At 39.5% G+C, this 20692-nt stretch overlaps 1 protein-coding gene across 1 annotated transcript in view; it reads left to right on the top strand.

The window, feature by feature from the left end:
- The first annotated feature begins 2532 nt into the window (after positions 1-2532).
- The window catches only part of LOC126184875 (microphthalmia-associated transcription factor), a 402286-nt gene continuing 384126 nt past the window's right edge, over positions 2533-20692 (top strand). Inside the window, exon 1 of the mRNA XM_049927499.1 lies at positions 2533-2811. Within this exon, the coding sequence (XP_049783456.1) occupies positions 2654-2811 (158 nt within the window). The 5' untranslated portion in view covers positions 2533-2653. The remainder of the gene's footprint in view (positions 2812-20692) is intronic.

Raw genomic sequence — 20692 nt, forward strand, 5'->3', positions numbered from 1 at the left:
ACGTTTATTTTCACTCCTTTTTAACCCAATGTGTATTTCGTCAAATATTTCGGCAAATATTTTTAATGCCTCACCCTGTATAATGTATCTGACATGTCCGATACTATTTTGCAGTACTTAATGATCGATGGACGAATAAACAGATAAAATAAAATGTATAACGCGCTTGTGTGTTGAGGCGGACCCACACCGTGTTATCGATTTTGGCCAGAAAGTCGTATAATGGTGCGGCCACACGATGCCTTTTTTGTGTTCAACTTTGGGAATGTGCATGTTTTTCCAAAAGTGCAGCTACGCATGCGTATTTGTGCATGTGTATTTTCCAGGAAATGGAGGCCTTGCGTAATGCAAATTGCTGTTCGTCTTCTAAGAGTATTTTTGTGCTTTTTAGCATACGAAGCGATTTATGTGCAATAAATAATATCTGTTGACTCCAAAGGGGGTACGCTTATGTTTATAGATGATGAGAGACAAAGAAAAAAGTCATATGGATTACTGCTTCTGAAGATTGTTGAATAAAAATTCGAGATGTATTGCCCAGAGCGTCACGTATTGTAAAATGTCTCCGATCATATTTCTCGAAAGAATAAAAGACCTGAAGTGTTTCGAAGTAGGGAAACAGAGATGATGAAGCGAAAAAGTTATGAAAAGCGTATACGAAAACTGTGGACGAATATTCGTACTATGGTGACTTAAAAGCACAATAACTAAGGAGCCTGACATCTGAGCAAGAGAAGTGATGAGATGAGGTATGTGTAGCTCCTCAAGACACTACTAAAAAAAAAAGAAGCACACTGAGGATGCAAAAAATACGAAACTGAAAAACACAATCTCTGTTCTAGTGAATCCTGGCGTTTATGAAATTCCCAAATTTGTAGAGCTCTGGAATGTTAATCTACATATAATATTCCATGATTAAATACAAATGACGCATTGCAATTTAATTAATTTTCACATAACGACTAAGAACGTCCCTTAAGTATTTCTTAGTTCCAGAAATAATCACTTTAATTTTTATTTATTTCATATGTGTATAGGAACAAAGTATGTTAATAATTACAAGCTTTGTCATTTCTTACAGTGAACAGAAATGACAAACAATCAAATAATAAATTACTATTATTGCACATTACAAGTTACAGATTTGATTGAATTGAAATGCTTTGCCGGCCGTAGTGGCCGTGCGGTTCTAGGCGCTGCAGTCTGGAACCGCGGGACTGCTACGGTCGCAGGTTCGAATCCTGCCTCGGGCATGGATGTGTGTGATGTCCTTAGGTTAGTTAGGTTTAAGTAGTTCTAAGTCTAGGGGACTGATGACCTCAGATGTTCAGTCCCATAGTGCTCAGAGCCATTTGAAATGCTTTGCTTTGAAGTGAGGAATAAATAATTCAAACGAGTGTATAAGTCGCCAATTACTAGCTAGCAAAATTTTATTGCCAACCTTATCGCTGCAGTTTCCCAACTAGAAAATCTAAAATCTCGTTGTGCCATCCTCCTGAAATTTGCGTACAAAACGCTGTCACCATTTTGTATTTCTTGTACCTCTGTAGTTTATGTACTTCTTTACATAAAGTCGCTTTTGCGACAATAAATGCAACAGAAGCTCCCGAACAAAAAACTTGATTCATAGCAATCTGTTTGCCCAATGGGGCAATGTGAGGACACGAGAACGTCCATGCGTACATGCGTTCTTTCCACAATTTTTTGCATGCCCTTTTATTCCCGTGCGTCTCAGCGACTGTGACTGGGCACGACGAAAGAGACATCGTGTGGCCATACCTGAAGGTCTATGTCGGTATTCTTCGAAACAAAATAGGGTGTCAAGTAAGGGACGCTTTACATATGACTCGAGAAAGTAGGCCATACGAGTACAAAAGAAATGTCTGAAAATTCTACTATGAAGTAGCAAGAAAAATGACAAATCTCGTACATACGCTGTCTGTGTGTTGTTTTATTATGACCTTATGAATTAGTTATAATTGTTTCTGACAGACATTTAATTTACTGGCAGCGGAAAAATGAAGACTAAATAATGATGTGTCAACAGATTATTCTTGATCCAGCTGTTATTTCGAAGCATATTTACTATCGAATACATCTTGCAACTTAGAAGTAGCATTTCTATTTATAAATTCAATAGTCTCATGAGCAGATGCGTAATAATTGTGTTATAAATGAGTACAGATGTAGGGTTTGGCAAATTATTTTAGCATCTAGTAAAAGTATCTAAACAAGCGGTACCTGGAACATGGCATGTCATCAACACAGAGTTGTGTACATGTTTAGGTAGATGTCACTCGTTCGAAGCGCAACGCACTGTCTTAAAATTTTAGAGCGACATTTAAGTTTAGCAAGAAGATGACACACCGATGCAGGCCGAATTTTACCAATGTCACAGAAGAGACTATAGCTCCTGGTACTCATTTCCCATAATAACTAAATCTTACTCTTTTTCAGTTTCGGCAAACGGAAAGTACATCTGGCGATGTAAACATCATGTGTGTGTTGGCAGCACCCGAAATATGACGTAATTTGCTACTTGTTTGTGCTGTAGTTGTGTTGATCGTTTTTTTGGGAAGGGTGTTGCAGGGACTTCCAGATTGACACCTTGTTTTTAATCATCTCTTCTCCTCCCCTTGCCATTCTCCCAAAAATGGATGAGTCAGGGATTGATTTGGCATTTGATTTATCAGAAATCACGGATTCCTTCAACCTGGATGCTATGGAATGGAATGACGCAATCGGGATAGAGAACACACTGGCTGATTATTACCCGTTTTACGAATTAAAGTCGAAAACAGTACCGGAAAGGTAAGTTCAGTGTTGAATAACTGATTTTTATTGTTTTATTCGGATTTGTAATAGTATTGGTTGCATGTCACTGCCGTATTCGATGTCAAACCATGAAAGCCGCGGACTGTTGTCCTGTCATTTTTGCAAGGAAGTATACTTGATTGACAAAGAAAAATTTCATAAGTGCCGTGACATGGCAGAGTTTTCATCTTTAACTCTCCGCTGTTTGTGCCATTTCCCACGAAGGTGTCTTGTCATAGAGCATTGTTTTGAAAACCTGTCATTTTGATTTTTGGTACGAGGAAGCATATATTCCTGTGTGTTTGCGTGTGTTCTTTCATTCAAATAGACTGTGATTAATAAAACTGAGGTAGGAAACGGGAAACAACTCTTAAATTTAGTCTGCTGTTGGTATATTTCAAAGGTGAAATGTGTTTAGGTATGTGCTTGAAAGACTGTAATTAATTGCTGGATTTCTCGCTTTAGCTACTTGAAAAGAAGAACTTAAAACTTTTGAGATATCCCATGTGGATGTAGCAATTGCTGTCAAATATATGAAACAGATGTATTGAATGTATGGAGGTAACATGTAAACAAATGTAGTCTTATGCTTTTTTGGAATAGTGGCTCTGTGATGATTCACAGCAAGAGTAATGAAGACGTCATGAGAAATACCTGAAAAGTAACTTCAGACCAGCATGCCCAAGTCCATTGAGATTCAATTCCAAAGGATAGTTCTTCCACTAAAAATTTATTGGTGTGTGAGCCGACTGTGATGCTTGCTCTTGTAGAGCAAGACTGTTAACTACCATGTTAATTTGCAAATTATGGCTGAATATAGGCCTATTACTATTAAACAAATTACTTTTAATCCAATTAAAATTTAGCTGAATGTTGAACAGATGCTGGAAAATGTAAGAACACCCTTATCTGTGTGAGTTGAAAGTAAGGAGACAATAGCCTAGATAAGACTTCTAGCATATAATTTGTCTGGAAATTTTTGTGTCATGTTGTGGTGACAGACTTGTCTGTAACACAGCCTGAGGTCTAGGTTTGGTTGAAAGGTGACAATTACCAGAAAATCTGGTTGTGGTAACAGATTGACCAGTGCCGAAGCCTACTGTCTAAAATTCTTGCTCTTTTAACAAAATTTCTAAATCTTTCTTGAACTGATGTCCACACCATATTGAAAAATGCAAGGGGGATCCAATATGTAACTTCTACCCCTCTTGCCCAACAAAATCACAGTCCTGTTTTATTAGATCAATTTTACTGGCTTCAGTAAGAACTACTGAAAGAAATTATTACATGTGATCAGTGTCTGACTCCTGTATTTAATTTTACTGTAGATTATTATTACTGTGCTGACCACGTGTGTGTTTTGTCAGAATTGACTTACTTGAGTGTAAAGTAAAGCAGTTGTTGTTTGGGTGTACTTGAACTTAAATGCAGTAAAGTAAGAATAACTACCATAAATATCTTCATTGTTAACACCTCAACAGTGATACATTGTACAAAGGGCTAAAAGTTAATAATGTAAATATTTACTGCTATTATATTGTACTTGATAGTTCTGTAAGTTAAAGGCAGAGGTGTTATTTGTCTATTGCTCTTACACTTTCATCACTGTAACACAAGAACAGTATCCTAATTGCACTGTTTCAGGCATTATCCCTCTCTAGCATTCTCCTTGTAGTGAAGTGATTATCACTGCTATTTTTGAAAGATACCAGTTTTATCCTTGGTAACAAGTTACATGAGTACAGGTAGCTTATATGTATTACATACCCACTATTTTTGTTCATCTGATATGATGTAGCCTACCATGTATCTCATGAATTGTATCAATTGTATTGTAGGGTATACTCTTGAGATTGTCATTAAAGTATGTATTAATGGTTATTACACATCACACTTCTTACACAATTCCCTCACTACAGATTTTCAAGGTTTCTCTGTGTTGTATATACCAGGCACTACTCAAGAGCTGTTCTAAGTTGTGTGTCCATCTTGAAGAGAAAGCTATTTGTTGATGTGGGTTACTTTTTTATTGACTGACAGTAGGTTTATTAATTACATACTTTGGTTAAGAAAATTAGATAGTGGTAATGGGACAGGTTGGGAGCAGTGTTAGTTTGTCATTTGCGTTTTCCATGGGTTGTCATTATGACTTCTCACTATGATTTGGAACAAGGCAGTTTTATAGTTATAGTGCCTCATCTTAACAAAAAACATGACAGTGTGCTCGCCATTTACATAATTTCTTAAGGATTTTTTGTTCTATTTATTGGATGGATACAATGGTTTGTACGTAACTTAAAAAAATCACACACACACACACACACACACACACACACACACACACACACACACACACACACACACACAGAAATTATTCTGTGGGGTGGAAGTGGTATCCATTAAATTTTACATCACTGGGTTGGAGTTCAAAGATGTTTATGACTGAATACCTCACCCATTTCTGTGACAGTTAGGCTGAGTGATGAATTGTGAAAATAGTTTTTTCTATGATTTTATTTATGAGTGTTACTGCTGTTTTGAAGCTGTATTTAATTGTTAACAACAAGCTTGTAAAGGGAGTAAATTTTATGTGAGGCTGTTGTCAGTATGCCTAACTTTTTTAAAGATCTGTTTACATGAGGTTCTAGAGTGCATACTGTGCAGTATAGATGGCAACTGAAGAAAAGATTACTGTTTAAACAGTTGACTAAATTTTATAAAATGGGAGTGGGTTAATCATGTAAGTTATAGTACAATGGGTAGTTCTCATCCCATTCAAGAGTAAATTATTGTGATAACCAAATGATGGGCTAGATCTTTCTTATCATGAAGTCAGTGAATAAGTATTCCCGATGAAGAAAAATTCCCTTAACAATGAAAATTTCTTCAATAAATGAGAAATTTAGATCAGATTTTTCAGTGAGTTTGGTTCAATAAATTATGAAAGAGCTAGAGGCAAAGTTGATAAACTGCTGATAATCCTCGACTGTGACATTATTTGTATCCTAGAATACCGTTTACATGAAGAAGGAGTAGAGTGGTATATCTTATTTGATTTCCATCCAGTGTGTGTGTGAGATTGGGAGTGTGGACCTTAATGCCAAATGTAATGTTAATAAAAACTGTCAATATACTAGAACATTGTACAGAACAGATATTTGAAAAATGTACAGAAGTGTTTGAATTTTCAAGGAATATCTCCCAGTTCAAATGTGACACTAAGTTAAGTTTGTGCAGGGATTTATGCATAAATCCTTTTACTTATTATGAAATGAATTAGGTAAAACTCAGTTGGTCTGTTCAATGCAGATATTGTTCCTTCCAACAAGAATAGGCAAACACTAGTCCATGCATAGTTAGTGTGTTCATAGAATAATTTTAAATTCAGGGATACAGTGTGAGAAGATAGTGGTGGCTTTTTAGATTATGATACAAAAGAGTTAATACTGTAAAAAATCACACAGGATCATATTCCAAGGTATGGGATCCATAAATTTAATACCAATTTTAAATAGCACACTTTGCAAGAAATTTGCAATATAGAGAACATTTATGACAGGCGTGTTACTTTCATACAAACATTAATCAGCTTGTCATGTAGCTGTCTTCTGTTTAGAGAATTGTAGGTAGAAAGACAGTGCTAATAAACACAGACTTTGGGTAGTCTGTGGCATGGGAACTTTATCGTAATTTGAACAAAAGTCATAGCCCACTTACAGATCGTCACTACAGAAAATACTCCAATGTATTGTAGAATGTCTTCATACAGGCTTAAAATGTCCTTGAACTGACAGATTATATTAGATTCAGTTTTTGTTCCACAGACCCAAAAATGAGAAGCTCTTGGAACAACAAAATTGAAACTGAGAACTATAGTGGTCACCTGTATTCCAAAAGGACTTGCTTTCTATATGACCTTTCCTGCAACAAGTATAAAGTTTGTCAGTCATTGATCACATAAAATTATTTGATTGTCTTTTTTGGCCGATAGCTGCATCAAAGCACTTTTCGGCTATTTATAATCACTGGGTTGTCGAAACTGGTCTAGCTATTAATCAATTTTATGTTAGCATTGACTGAAATAAAGTTTTTATTTAAAAGTAATGTGCTTACTGAAACGTGCATGGGAAATATGAACGAAATTAAAACTATATAGTCAGTTGTGAAAGAAGTATGTGGTGAAAAGTTGGTGCTCAACATGTTATGGCTTCTGTAGTTGAATGAAGCTATTAGTGATTAACGAGAGATTATCAGAATAGTTAATAATCACTCCTGTCAATACTTGGCAAGTGAAGCAAAAATTTTATCTGTGCAAGCAAGCAGAACTTTGTAGAGTTGATGTTCCAAAACAACTATGTCACCTGCCACTACAGGAAACAAGTGAAAAACAGATTTTATCAATTATTAATTAACTGAATAATACTGATTATCATGTGTATGATGAAATTTTGAGTAGTAGGACTATAGTAATTAATGCGCCACTCGTTAACACTGCACCAGAGTTAAGTGTCTTTCTGATACTGTTACCAGTTAGTGGCTGATTTCCATACCACCAGTGTATAAGAGTTTAAAAAAAGAACAGGTTACAGAGTTGTAGACACACTTTAAAAACCTCACAGCTAGTTTATTTTAACTCTAGCAAACAGAAATTTTTTTACAACATTTGAATCTGTTGGGGAACTGTCAAAAGCTAGATGCCACAGGGATATATAAGTGGTCTGCCTGTAAACACAAAAAAGTAGCCAACACGATCTTGTGCCTTATGAGGAGCAGACAGATGTGGCTCTGTCACAAAAGTGTCATATAGTGGCCAGGTACCCAGTGAAGTTACAGTTTTATTCTTAGGACTGAATATTGACAATAGGCTTTCATGGTAGTAGCACATTAATTATCTTATGCAGCAACTGATGGCTGCTATCTGCACTTTAAGGATAATCTTTGCTGTCACTGAAATGTGGAAGCTTGTTTACTTTGCTCACTCTCAGTTTATCAATTCCTGTGGTAGCATATTTTTAGGCAGCTCATGAAGTCATAGAGAATATATGTAACCTCAGAAATGGTCAACTGAACAACCAGTGATTTCAGTTCTTGAAGTTGGTGCAGGCTGTTGTTTAAGTGCCTTGGATTTTTAACTTTACCATACTTGTAAATTTTTCTCCCTTATGTAACTTGTGGGAAGAAATGTAGTTATTATAAAGGAGTTGCTGCAGTCAAGCAGTTAAAATTCAACGGGAAAACTATTTTACTACTGTACATAATTGTGTAAACTATTCAGCAGGTTTCATTGTCATTAGGCTTCCCACTGAACTGTGTAATGTATGTGATAAACCTCATATTTTCAAGTGTAATTTGAAAGATTTTATTTTGGTGTGGTCTATGTATTCTGCAAAGAATTTGCTCAATGCAATTTACAGCATTTTGATGTAAGACATTATTCATATTCATAAAGCATTTCAGGCCTTTTCATTTTTGTGTTTTTTAATTCTTTCAGTTTATCTCGTGTTCAGTAATTTTTCATGAATTATGTAGTGATCTATCCCATGACTGAATAGCGTTGGCTTACATTGTGCCATGCAATGTGAGAAATAAATAAAAATATGGTTTCCCATGACATTCGAGTGTAGCAAACAATATTGTAACGTAATATTCTCACCGACACAACAAGCCATAATGTAGTGTTATTTTCTTATGGTTACAGCATCTGATTTTACAACAGTTAGGGTACATAACATAGGGAACTGCACTTTGACTCAAGCTTCGTATGCTATCTCATCAGGTAGATCATTTATTCTGGTTCAAAATTTGTTGTGTGTTGTAAGACATCTTCTATAGACCATACCTACTCTGGTGCCATCATAAAAAAATTAGTTTGTTACTGAGAGAGTGTAACTAAGAGTTGTTCCATTATTTTGGGTAATGGGTAAGGGTATAGCTCAGTGGCACAGTAGTGAAGTGCCGGACCCCATATCCAAAGGCCTTGGGTTCAATTCCTGCTAAGCCCTAGGATTTTTATCCGTCACTTATAACTTCTTTCACCTCTGGCATTGTTTGTTGATACGAAAAATGCTGAGCTGCACCGTGGTTCAGAATCTGCGCTAAACTGTAGGTCTCACTATAACTGGCTGGGTAAGCCATTTCAAAGGTCTGAGGAAGGCAACGGCATACCACTTCCTACATAGGACCATGCCTAATATAGCACTGTGATGTTCAAAATGATCTTTGGACTGAAGATTGCTTTACTTTTAATGGCTAAGTATTGTTTTATTTTAACGATGATGACACATTTGTACTGATATGTAAGAGCTACATATATTGGATTCAGATTTAAGATGATACACTGTATCTTTTTCTCTTGTGGACTATGCAGATTCACAAAGTCTTCCATCACACATGGTGTGTCTCATTCTGTGAAGACAATATCTTATTTGTGTTTCATAATGAGCAGAAATGGTTAATCCACATTCAGGAATATCTTGAACATCATAACTAAGGAGATGTTTCAGGTCAGATCTTGTATTTTCAGAGTGGAAACTGATCTCCCAACTGACAATGTTATTTATCATTAAATCAGTACCTTATGTCATTAGGCTATTTTGACTTAACACTATTATATTGCACCTGCATAGATCAAGTTCTCCTGTTGTGTGTGTAAAGCTGTGGATCTAATTCCTTGTTCCATTGTGACATACTTTGCGGCTCAGTGAGATTAGGAGTGTTTGAAATCATTAAAACTTTCCGACAGATTAAAACTGTGTACCAGACTGAAACTTGAACCCAGACCATTATCTTTTGTGGCAACATTTTTTTTTTCATGGCTGAGGGACTTGGGAATGACTGATATGGTCCCACTCAAGTCTGGATTTATCATTTGGTAGGAATGGGAGTGGGAGGGCTAGACCAAGTTTCGGGGTGTCAAGAAATACAGGCTCCGATAGAGATAGCGAGTGGCCTGCCTCAGAATAGGCAATTCTCTCAACCCAAATATGCACCCAAAGTATCGGGTACAAAATCATGGTTCGGTGCGGAACATCAGAAACCAATGTCGGCCCTGCAATGATCATAAATACAGATGTTTCTTGTCTTCCCAAACCTTAAGTCTGAAGAATGTATATAAAAGGATATACCAAAATTATGGTCACTGCACAATCAAACCAACAACCGGGGCACAGTTCTCAGTAATGATACGTTAATTCTCAGACCTGTTGGCACAATATAAAGGCACTCTGTCGAAAGGCTCCTCTTGTTGCTTGCCATTAAGCAAATTGTCATTCAACGCTGCATGTTAACAACAACAGGAAAATTTGGGAAACACTACAAGAAAGCCACAACATGAATCTGCAAGATGTCAACTAGCAGATCAAGTTGACAATATACCATTTAACGGTGAACACACACACACGACCACAGGCAGATTCAAACTTTCAAACGGGGAGTGTCACTCTGCCAGGAGACAATGTCGCTGGTGTAACCTTGTGGGCAGCAAAATAAATAGCAAAGAACCCACACATACTAGCAACCAAGAGTCTAGTCTGCGTGAGGCAGCTTCGAATACCCTCGCGAAACACAGCCATCCATACGGGCCACCTGCCGCCAACTTGCCATACAATAGTACATCCCTTCTCTCTGAAAGCCGCTAGTGATCACACGCTAAGCACCGTGACCCCCCCGGCGATGCGCCAGAGGAAGGAGAGCACGGCTCAACCTCCTCCTCCAATGATGAAGGGGGGGGGGGAATATCAAAGGACGGGAGCGTGACAGCTTAGGCTTTAATCTGACTAACATGCACCCGAATGAATGTATTGTTAGCAAGGTTTTTAACCATGAAGTTGACAAGAACCAGTCGCTTGCAGACCTCGCATGGCCCAATAAAAAGGGGGGGGGGGCTAACTTACCAACACTAGGTGCTCCCCTGGTCATATGGGCGTTGAAGTTACATACAAAAACCTGATCCCCTGCCTTTATTCGGACCGGGACCCTACCACTGTTATAGCGCTGAGCTTGCTGGAGGTGTACTTGCTTAGTATTGTGCCTAGCATTCTCCCAATTGCGCTTAATTTGATGCGGATCCAAATTTGCTAGTAAGACGTCTTCGTTATTCCACAGATTGGGTAGGGGAGTATTAATTGTATAAGCAAGTGTGAGGGATGTGGGGGTCGCTCTGGAAGCCTCATGCTGAGCAGTGTTAAAAGCAAGATTGGGCCACAGCAGTAACAAATCCCACTTGTTCTGCGTGTTGACATGATAAATAATTAACGCTGCTTTAGGTTCCGGTTAACATGCTCAGCAAACAAAGGCTGGGGATAGTAAGGTGTGGGGGGTGACATGTTTAATGGCATTATTAAAGCAGAACCTGTGAAACCCTTTTGAAACAAAGCTGGATGCATTGTTGCTAACCAGGGTTTAGGGGGACCAAAGAGGGTGAAAACTTGGTTAATGGTGCTACGGGTCGTAATCTCCCTGCTAGGGAGTGAAGTGGCTAAAGGCATCCACGATGACCAAAATATAGCGGTTCCCATTCTTGGTCCTGTGTAAGGGTCCCACATGATCAATGAAGACCTTATACATGGGGGTAAACGCTTGGTTGGATTGCAATAATCCCTGACAAATGTTATTTCCAAGTTTCCTGATTTTACAGGCCTCACAGTGCCTAACTAATCGATGGACATCCTTATACATCGCAGGCCAGGTGACATGGTGGCACATTTTGGCGAGTGTTTTGGCCACCCCTAAATGTCCGCCTAGAAGTGAAGTATGAAAATACTTAAAGGTGGGCTGAACAAGGCTCTGGTGCAAGCAAATCCTATCCTGACTGGACCTACTGAACTGCCAACATAGGACTCTTCTGTGTAAGGTAGAACTGTGGACCTCCTCCCCGTTCAACACGGCCCGCCTAATGGGCCCCAAGATGGGATCCTGCGACTGTTGCTCTTTGAGCTTAACAAATAGTTCAGGGATCTCGGACAGGACAGTTCCGACGAGGATAGTGTTCTGACAGGTGTCCTTTTTAAGATCTTCCCCTTTGTCCTCAAACATGCAATTCAGTGCATCGGCGACCTGGTTCTTGGCCCCTTTAATATGGTGAACTTTGAAAGGAAAGGCTGATATATGTACTGCCCACATAGCAATATGCCTGGTTTTTCTGGGCCTGACTAATACCCATCTTAATCCCTGGTTATACATCTCGAGGTCGAACTCCCTATGCTCGAGATAGAATTTAAACTTTTCAAGGGCAAACTAAACAGTGAGAGCTTCACATTTGTACATGGAGTACTTCAATTCAACCTCTGTCAGACACCTAGAGGCGAAGGCATCAGGGCATCTATCCCCTTCAGTTTGCTGCAGGAGGATGGCAGCAATGCTGGTGCTTGATGCTTCAGTCTGGACAGTGAATCGGTGATTGAAGTCAGGGATGGCCAAGACGAGGGGGTTGGTGAGGGCAATTTTCAGGGCATCGAAGGCGGCATGTTGGCTCTCTCCCCAAATAAAGCTCCCCCCTTTTGTGCGTAAGTTGTTAAGTGGGGCAGTCAGCTGAGCAAAATTCTGCACAAACTTCCTGAAATAATTGGCCATTCCTATGAAACTTGAGACGCTCTTCTTACTGGTGGATGGGGGAAAATTTCTAAGACTGGTGGTCTGCTCGTAATCGATGTGGATCCCGTTATGAAAAACCAAATGCCCGAGCAAGGAAATTTGTTCTCTGACCAAGGCAATCTTGGACGGTTTAAATGCCAGACCAGCACCCCACAATCTCTCCAGAACGGATTCCAAATGATTTAAATGTTCATCAAAGGTCTTACTGTAGATGACTATGTCATCCAAATAATTATAAAGGAATTCAAACTTGATATCACTAAATACACTGTCCAACAGGTGAGACAGAATAGTGGCTCCAGTCAACAATCCAAACGGGACCAGGTTAAATTCAAAACAGATTCCAGTCGGTACAAAATGCGGTAGCCTTTTTGGATTCTTCTGCCAATGGAATCTGATGGTATGCCTGATTCAAGTCGAGGATGGTAAAATCTAGTGCCAGCAAACCAGGTGAAGCAGTTATGAAGGTCAGGATGGGGAATCAACTCCAGAACCACCTTCTGGTTAAGTTGCCGGTAGTTGACAACAGGCTGGTAATCTTGTCCGTGAGCCTTCGGGAGTAAGAACACTGGGGAAGCGTAAGGGGAGGTAGATGGTCTGATAACCCCACCACGCAACATACCATCGACCTTCTGGTGTAGGATCTGCATTTTAGGAGGGGATAACCGATAGGGGGCTTGGTGCATTGGGACATCATCAACCAAGTGAATTCTGTACTCTGTCCTGTCGGTTAATCCCAATCTGTCGGTAAGAATGTCAGGATAACGTTGGAGCACCTTGAACAGTTGTTGAGCTTGAGGCCTCAGGAGGTGACCGAACTGAAATTCAGATGTAACCTCGTTGACCAGCAAGGGTCGCTGCTGACTAATCTCACAGGAACGAAACCCTGTTTTCTGGTCGTGGCAAAATTTAAAGAAAAAGATCCTGCTTTTGACATCAAGGATAAGTCCAGTATGCTGAATAAAATTGCAGCCAAGCAACAGAGTAATGGGAAGTTTTCTCACCAAGAGTAGGTGTACCGGCCAGGAAAAACCTGCCACAGACAACTTGACCTGTACCTCTCCCACCTGGGGCAGCCTCTGTCCGTTAACTGTTCGACACCTCTGAAAACTGGAGATGGGGGTGGCAACTTACAGATCCTATGAAATTCAAGACACCAGTCCAGATCGAGCAAGGACACAGCGTTCTTGGAGTCGAGGAGACCACAAATGAGACCCTGACTGAGTAGAGCACAGACAAAGGGAAGTTTCAAGGAATTAGTTGTTCTGACATGAGCACAGCCTTTCGGTAACCTAGAACGAACAATAATTCCTTCCCCCCCCCCCCCCCCCCTCCTCCTATTTTCTCTGGCGTCGTCAACCTCTTTTGGCCCCACGCTGCTTGGGGCAACTCCTCTGTAGAGACAGCCAACTCGGATAACTGTTAGTAGGTAGTAGGCTTCGCAGCAAACTGCACCCTTGATCAATCCTCAGGTCTCATCCCCTGCAGAATAATCTCCACACTACGCTGTTTGGCAACCTCCATAGTTAAGGCCCTTTCAGCAGTATGAACTCGGTCGATATATTGTACTAATGGTTCAGATGGTCCCTGAACGCGCCAATAATACTGGCGCTCCAATTCATGCGGGCACGAGGTGAAAGCTTAGATGTAATAATAGTCTGTTGGAGGTAGGCGAGGGTAGGTTCTCGCAGTACTTCCAAGAAGATCCTAGACAGGATCCCCATGCTGAGCAGATACAACAAACGCAAAATGGTAGTGTCCAGCATCCCCAACACCTCAGCATGCAACTGGAGGAGCACAACCAACCAGAGAAAATGTTGGATTTGGTCAATACTGTCAATGGCGAGCTGGGTGACATCTCGAAGCAAATGCATGACCAGGTTCGGCAATCTGGCAAACTGTACCATCACCTCTCCCTCCGGTACACCAGCACCTTGCTGTTGGGGACTGCCTGGCTGGAGTGTTTGGTTAACTTTGAATTCTTCCTCTATCCCAATAGTACTGGCTTTGGCAGTTAAGTGAGTAATTCTGCTACCTAACTCATCTATCTCTTCCTTGGATCGTTTATCGGTTTGCACGGAACTAAGATCACCTGATCTGGCCTGCCAGTGACAAAGTTGGGCCTAAATTCTTGCCCTTTGTTCCAGAATGACTTGAGTACTCTCCAAAAAATTCAAGTTCTGCTCGAGCTGGTCAATAGCCTGCTCAATTCCAAGGTATGACTTGGTCAGACTTCCCCAGGATGTCAGGAGAAATGACAATTGGCTCGGGTAATGTAGCTCGCAACCTATTTACTAATTTGGTTACGGTCCCCTGGGTTGACTGTTGATGAATGGCGAGCTCATAACGCAGATGGTCAATTTTTAAGTATGACAACCCTGGACAGCTCCCGGTGGCCATGCTTATATGAAACCCAACACGCTCCGCTCATAACCCGGAAAAAAACACGCTCTGCTACCATTGATATGGTCCTACTCAAGTCTGGATTTATCATTTAGTAGGAATGGGAGTGGGAGGGCTAGACCAAGTTCTGGGGGATCAAGAAATACAGGCTCTGACAGAGATAGCGAGTGGCACACCTCAGAAAAGGCAACTCTCTCAACCCAAATACGCACCCAAGGTACAGGGTATGAGATCACAGTGGGGGGTGGAACATTGGAAACCAATGTTCGCCCTGCAGTTATCATAAATACAGACATTTCTTGTCTTCCCAAACCTTAAGTTGAAAGAATGTATATAAAAGGATATATTTTACCTTTTAAATATTAACAGACATAGATAAAGGACTACAACAAGATAATCGTGGAAACAACAGTAATACTTAGTCGCCAGACCTGCTGTGACCCAGCTTATACATACATTAAAAATAATACATGCATAAAAGGGGCTTAAACAGCATATAAACTATCTAAGCAACCAATTCACAAGCACAGAGTACAATGGCTAGTGGCTGTAGGACATTTGGTAATACCAGTATTTTCAGCTGTACGCTAATTGAACACTCAACGGCACTCTGTCGAAAGGCTCTTCTTTTGTCTTGCCATTAAAAAAATTGTGATTCGACAGTTCATGTTAATGACAACAGGAAATATCAATGGCGCTCTGTCAAAAGGTAGTAACGTTGCCAAGTTATTAATAATCAGAGAGCAATGACGTATTTGGTTATAACAGAAATTTCAACTGTACGCTCATTGAACACTCAACATCACTCTGTTGAAAGGCTCCTCTTGTTGCTTGCCGTTAAACAAATTGTCATTCAATGCTGCATGTTAACAACAACAGGAAAATTCGGGGAACACTACAAGAAAGCCACGACACGAATCCCCAAGATGCCAACTTGCAGATCAAGTTGACAATATACCATTTAATAGTGAACACACACACGCGTCCACAGGCAGATTCAGGAGACAATCTCGCTTGTGGAACCTTGTGGGCAGCAAAATAAATACCAAAGAATCGGCACATACTAGCAACCAAGAGCCTAGTCTGCATGAGGCAGCTTCGAATACCGTTGCGAAACGTGGCCGTCCCTGCGGGCCACCTGTCACCAACTGCCCATATGCTAGTACGTCCTCTCTCTCCAAAAACTTCCAGCGATCACACGCTAAGCACCATGACCCCCTCTGACGATGCGCCAGAGGAAGGAGAGCACGGCTCAATGACTCATAACATACCTAACAGATTGAGTGCGGCAGTACCTCTCTCTTACTTCCATAACTACACATAAAATCCCCTGTCATTCTTGCTGGACTGAATTCATGAGGCACATCATGAGTAGCACCTCGATAGGTCATATAAAAAAGCATCTGTCATGGGGTTGAATGCTGATCCAGCACCCAATTTTAATCCACCTCGAAGTTCCACAATGGTATACTCTGCTACAGAGTTAGAGATTAATAATGACATTATTCGTTGTCTAATTTTCTTTTGTGTTGGAAAATAGGACCAAGTCAATTACATCTTATAATCCTTTCTCATTTTTTAAACTAGTATTATTAGGACATTGTAGATGGAAAAAAAATTTGTTTTGTTGTATAATGTCTCCTACCACTTATTTGAATTTTGTATTTGTTTCAATTGTGACATGGTGGGAAGGCAATGGAGAGAGTATGGTGTTTTTTAACTGGAAGTCACAAATTGAAACAATTGTGAAAAATAGAAGCTAGACACTCACTAAATGTTTCAGATTTCATTCATTACTATAGAGAGGCAAAGATATAAAATACATGCAGGTGGAAACAGATTAACAGTGAAGTTTTTTAAAAGTAAGTTGCAGAGGTTTACCATTCGTCAGTTTGATAATAACTCCGTTTAAGATTCATTGGAATGTATTTAAGTAAAGTGAATCAGTTGCTGTATAGGGCTGTAACAGTTTTACTTATCAGTGTTTTATGTAGTATGGATGGCTCTAGGAAACTTTCACAATGTAGATGTATCACAACTTATTTCTCAGGGTGTTTGTACATATTCTAAGGTGCACTGTAGCTGATAACTTGAGCTACTCAAAACAATTTTGCTTTACTTGTTAGTCAGCCTTGAGGGATTATGTCACTACAGGAAAGAAGAGATTCAAGCAGTTTAGTTGTAAAATTTTCCTCAAGCACTGGCTTTGTTTCAGTTCTTTGAGTAAATGTCTCAATTTATTGAAGAAACAGTTCACACCATTCTGGTATTTCAATATGGTGCAGTCCTTCAGAAGGGACACTGTGGTCTCCTAAAAATGTGTGTCGAACATGAGAGTCAAGAGTTGGATTTTTTGTAGTGACAACAGTTTGACACTACATAAAAAAATGTGTATGCTTTAGTCACAGTAATTTTCAAAGTTTATGGAAACTGCCCTCAAGACAGTGATCTAACACCATCTGATTATCTTTTTTCCCAAAAGTGTAGACTCAATCGAATCAAAGGTAACATTCTACTGATGTACAACATCTGTAGGCTTAGAATGATTATGGCGCTCAATTACCAGAATGTCTTTAGAGTAAATTATTTGATGGGTAGTTTTGAAAGATGCTGAAACATATTGAGTGCAGCTATTATGAAATAAAGTAAAACAAACATAATTATACTGAAAAGCTTTCATAGCAGTATTTGTATATGCTGGTGAAATGCGAGAGCACAGAAATTGTAGATTTGGTGTTCACAAGGGCCTGAACTATCAGATATATCGTGAGCAGAAAAATTAACGTAAATTGCATGCGAGTGAATCAAGAGTTTAACACATCATTTGGGCATGGAACAGTGTGAATGGCACAAGTAGTTAGTTTGAAAAAGAGCCTTTTAGTTTGGTTCAGTTATTTGCATTTTCTGTGGATTGATATATTTGTGGTAAATTGCAGTTACGTGGAATGCATCAGTAGGTTTACAAACATTATGGATTTTCCCTGTAATAATAATACCATGTGGCTCAACTGCCTGGTGCAAGTCTTTCAATTGAATGCCACTTTGGCAACCTGCACGTTCCTGACCTGCCTCAGTAATCCTTCCCTACCATGGAGGGGGACCTACAGTTTAATGTGAAACCCTAACCACACATTATTCATGGTGAATCTTCACATCATTGAGTTGTGAAGACAAGGTTAAAGGCAGACTGAAATTTTCCACAGTCTGACCAGTATTCGATTGCACAACCTTTCTGTTTCAAGGCACACTATTTTCCAATAGACTACTGGACTCATCATTTTCTAGGTGAAAATGGGGTAGTTGTTGGATTTACATTATTAGATTTGTACTTCAGTGTTAATATACATTACAATTTAAGAAATATAACCCTCACATTCTTAGATATTGTCTGTTCAGAAATTCATATATGGATAGGATGAGTTGTCAAGCAGAAATGATTTCAGTCAGAAATTCATAAATGGACAGGATGAGTTGTCATGCAGAAATGATTTCAGTGTATTTTTAAAACCACTTCTGAGCCTGGCAGCAGTCTATCAATATTTATATAGTTTTATAGTTTGCTTCTTTCTGTGCAAGAGTGTCCACCTGCTTAACTGGGTGGTAATGTGCTTGCCTCCCATGCAAGTGGGCCCGGGTTTGATTCCTGGCAGGATTAGAGATTTTCTCCACTCGTGGACTGGGTGTTGTGTGTCATCGCCACCATTTCATCCTTATTACCAGCATACAAGTCGCCCAATGTGGCATTGACTGTAATAAGACTTGCACTTGGCGGCCGAACTCTCCCGGATGGGCCTCCCGGCCAGCAATGCCATACACTCATTTCATTTCATTTTGTGCAAGAGTAAGGTTAGGTTTTGAACAATGGAGGCCATTTTTGTTTATAGTGTGATATTCATAAATGCTACTATTATTTTCAAATTATTAACAGTTCTTCGCTTCAGTCTTAATAAGCAAATGAATGTATTGTGAAGCAGCAGTTAGTATGCCCAGTAATGTTTTTAGACAATTGGTCACCTGAGGGTCAAAGATCGGGACTGTTCAGGGTGGGCCATAAGTCAATTGCAAAAAATTTATTTGGTGCAAAATACTAAACAAACAAATATACCAATTTATTATCAATGCAGAAATACGTGTAGAGTTCATTATACTTAAAAAAACATGTTCAAAGTGGTTTCCACGGAGTTCTAAGCAAACATTGCATCTTTTCAACACTGATTTACAAGTCTTGCACGACTGTAGGTTTTCAGATTCTGATAGCATTCATTCCTTCAAATGCTCAGTGGTTCGAATCTCGATATAATAAACATCATTTTTTTGTACACCCCACACTAAAAAATCCATGGGTATGATAACTGGGAATCGGGGAGGCCATTCAACAGTACCCCATCTGAAATGTATTCGCAGTTGCAAATATTGACAATCATCAGCAGTATAATGGAATGACAACAGTGGAAATTATTTCTGGACCGGAACTTGAACCCGGATTTCCAGCTTATTGCGACTTTGAGTCTGGCCGTGAGTCATGCTCTGATAGCAACTGCTCGCAATAAGTGAAAATTCAGGTTCGAGTCCTGGTCCGGCACAAATTTTCATTGCAATAATTTTATTATACAGCTGATGGTTGTCATTATTTGCGACTGCGAATACATTTCATGTATTTTGTACATCTGTAATCACTGTGGTGCTTGTTTCTTTGAACATGCATGCGTGTCCTAAGGAGCATTGCATTCTAGATAATGCAGACACTGCAATATCTTAGTACTCCATCTGCCAACCTGTTCATCAGACATTTCCATTTAGAAATTCTATCTGATAACTCTATAATTTGAGGGTGCTCCAACTTGTTGCTATATTAACTTTTCCTTAAATGGCTGCAGATGTACAAAAAGTGGACTGTTTTTGAATTCTAACAACACTTCTTTAACCACATATATGTAATTTACAGAATTGATTGTACTTTTAAAAAATTAAGGCCTGATTAGCCCACAGCTGAGACCCCTTGCCCAAATGCTCACACCAGGAATGTTTAACTCTGTCTCCATGGCCCCCTTGGGAATTCCTAGAATCATAGTACCCAGAGTTGTGTCTGTTGACTTTGTCATTAAACTTAAAAGTTGTTTTGTCATTCAAAAGAAGCTTTTTGTAAAAGCTGGGGTCAGCTTTTTGTTGGATTGTGTCAAACTTGCAGAATTCCATAAGCCTATCTAGATCATCTTTATTTAGGCCTTGAAGTAAAGAAGCCCTATATGGTCTGAATTTCAGTTTTTTCTAATGCTTTGTAGGCTTACTCTTGAAATTCCCTTCTCCTCAGATGCTTTTCTTTGAGGTTTAGTTGGTGATTGCACAAAACATTGCATGACAATATTAAGATTCTCTTTATGTTCTAACTGACTTTGGCCTACCTGGAAGAGGGAGCTCCGCTACTGACCCAGTGTCTTCGAATGCTAAATTTAATTTTCAGATACCTTGTTGAGATGAAGATTGGATGTTTGGAAAATGTTCCAGAAACATATCACAAATATTACGTAATTGTGCTCATGTTTCCACCGTGTTTGCAAAACAAATACACATTGTTCTGTAGCGAACTTTCTATTCATTGGTTCCCAAATAACAACAAATATCACCATCTCAAACTGCTAGTGTCTACTGACTTACAGGTACTATACACTAGTCAGATTAAAAACTGACTGCCCCTATGCTAGGCAGAACAGTCCTGGAATTACTATTGTCAACTTAGTTGTGGCTCACCCCATATATTAAGAATGTATCTTTCACTCTGCAGCATAATATGCACTGTCTTGAAAATTTCCTGGCAGATTAAAGCTGTCTGCCGGACTGGGACTCAGACGTAGAACCTTGCTTCTTGGGAGCAGTGCTCGAACCG

The sequence above is a fragment of the Schistocerca cancellata genome, chromosome 4 (genome assembly GCF_023864275.1).
Source record: "Schistocerca cancellata isolate TAMUIC-IGC-003103 chromosome 4, iqSchCanc2.1, whole genome shotgun sequence".
NCBI lineage: Eukaryota > Metazoa > Arthropoda > Insecta > Orthoptera > Acrididae > Schistocerca > Schistocerca cancellata.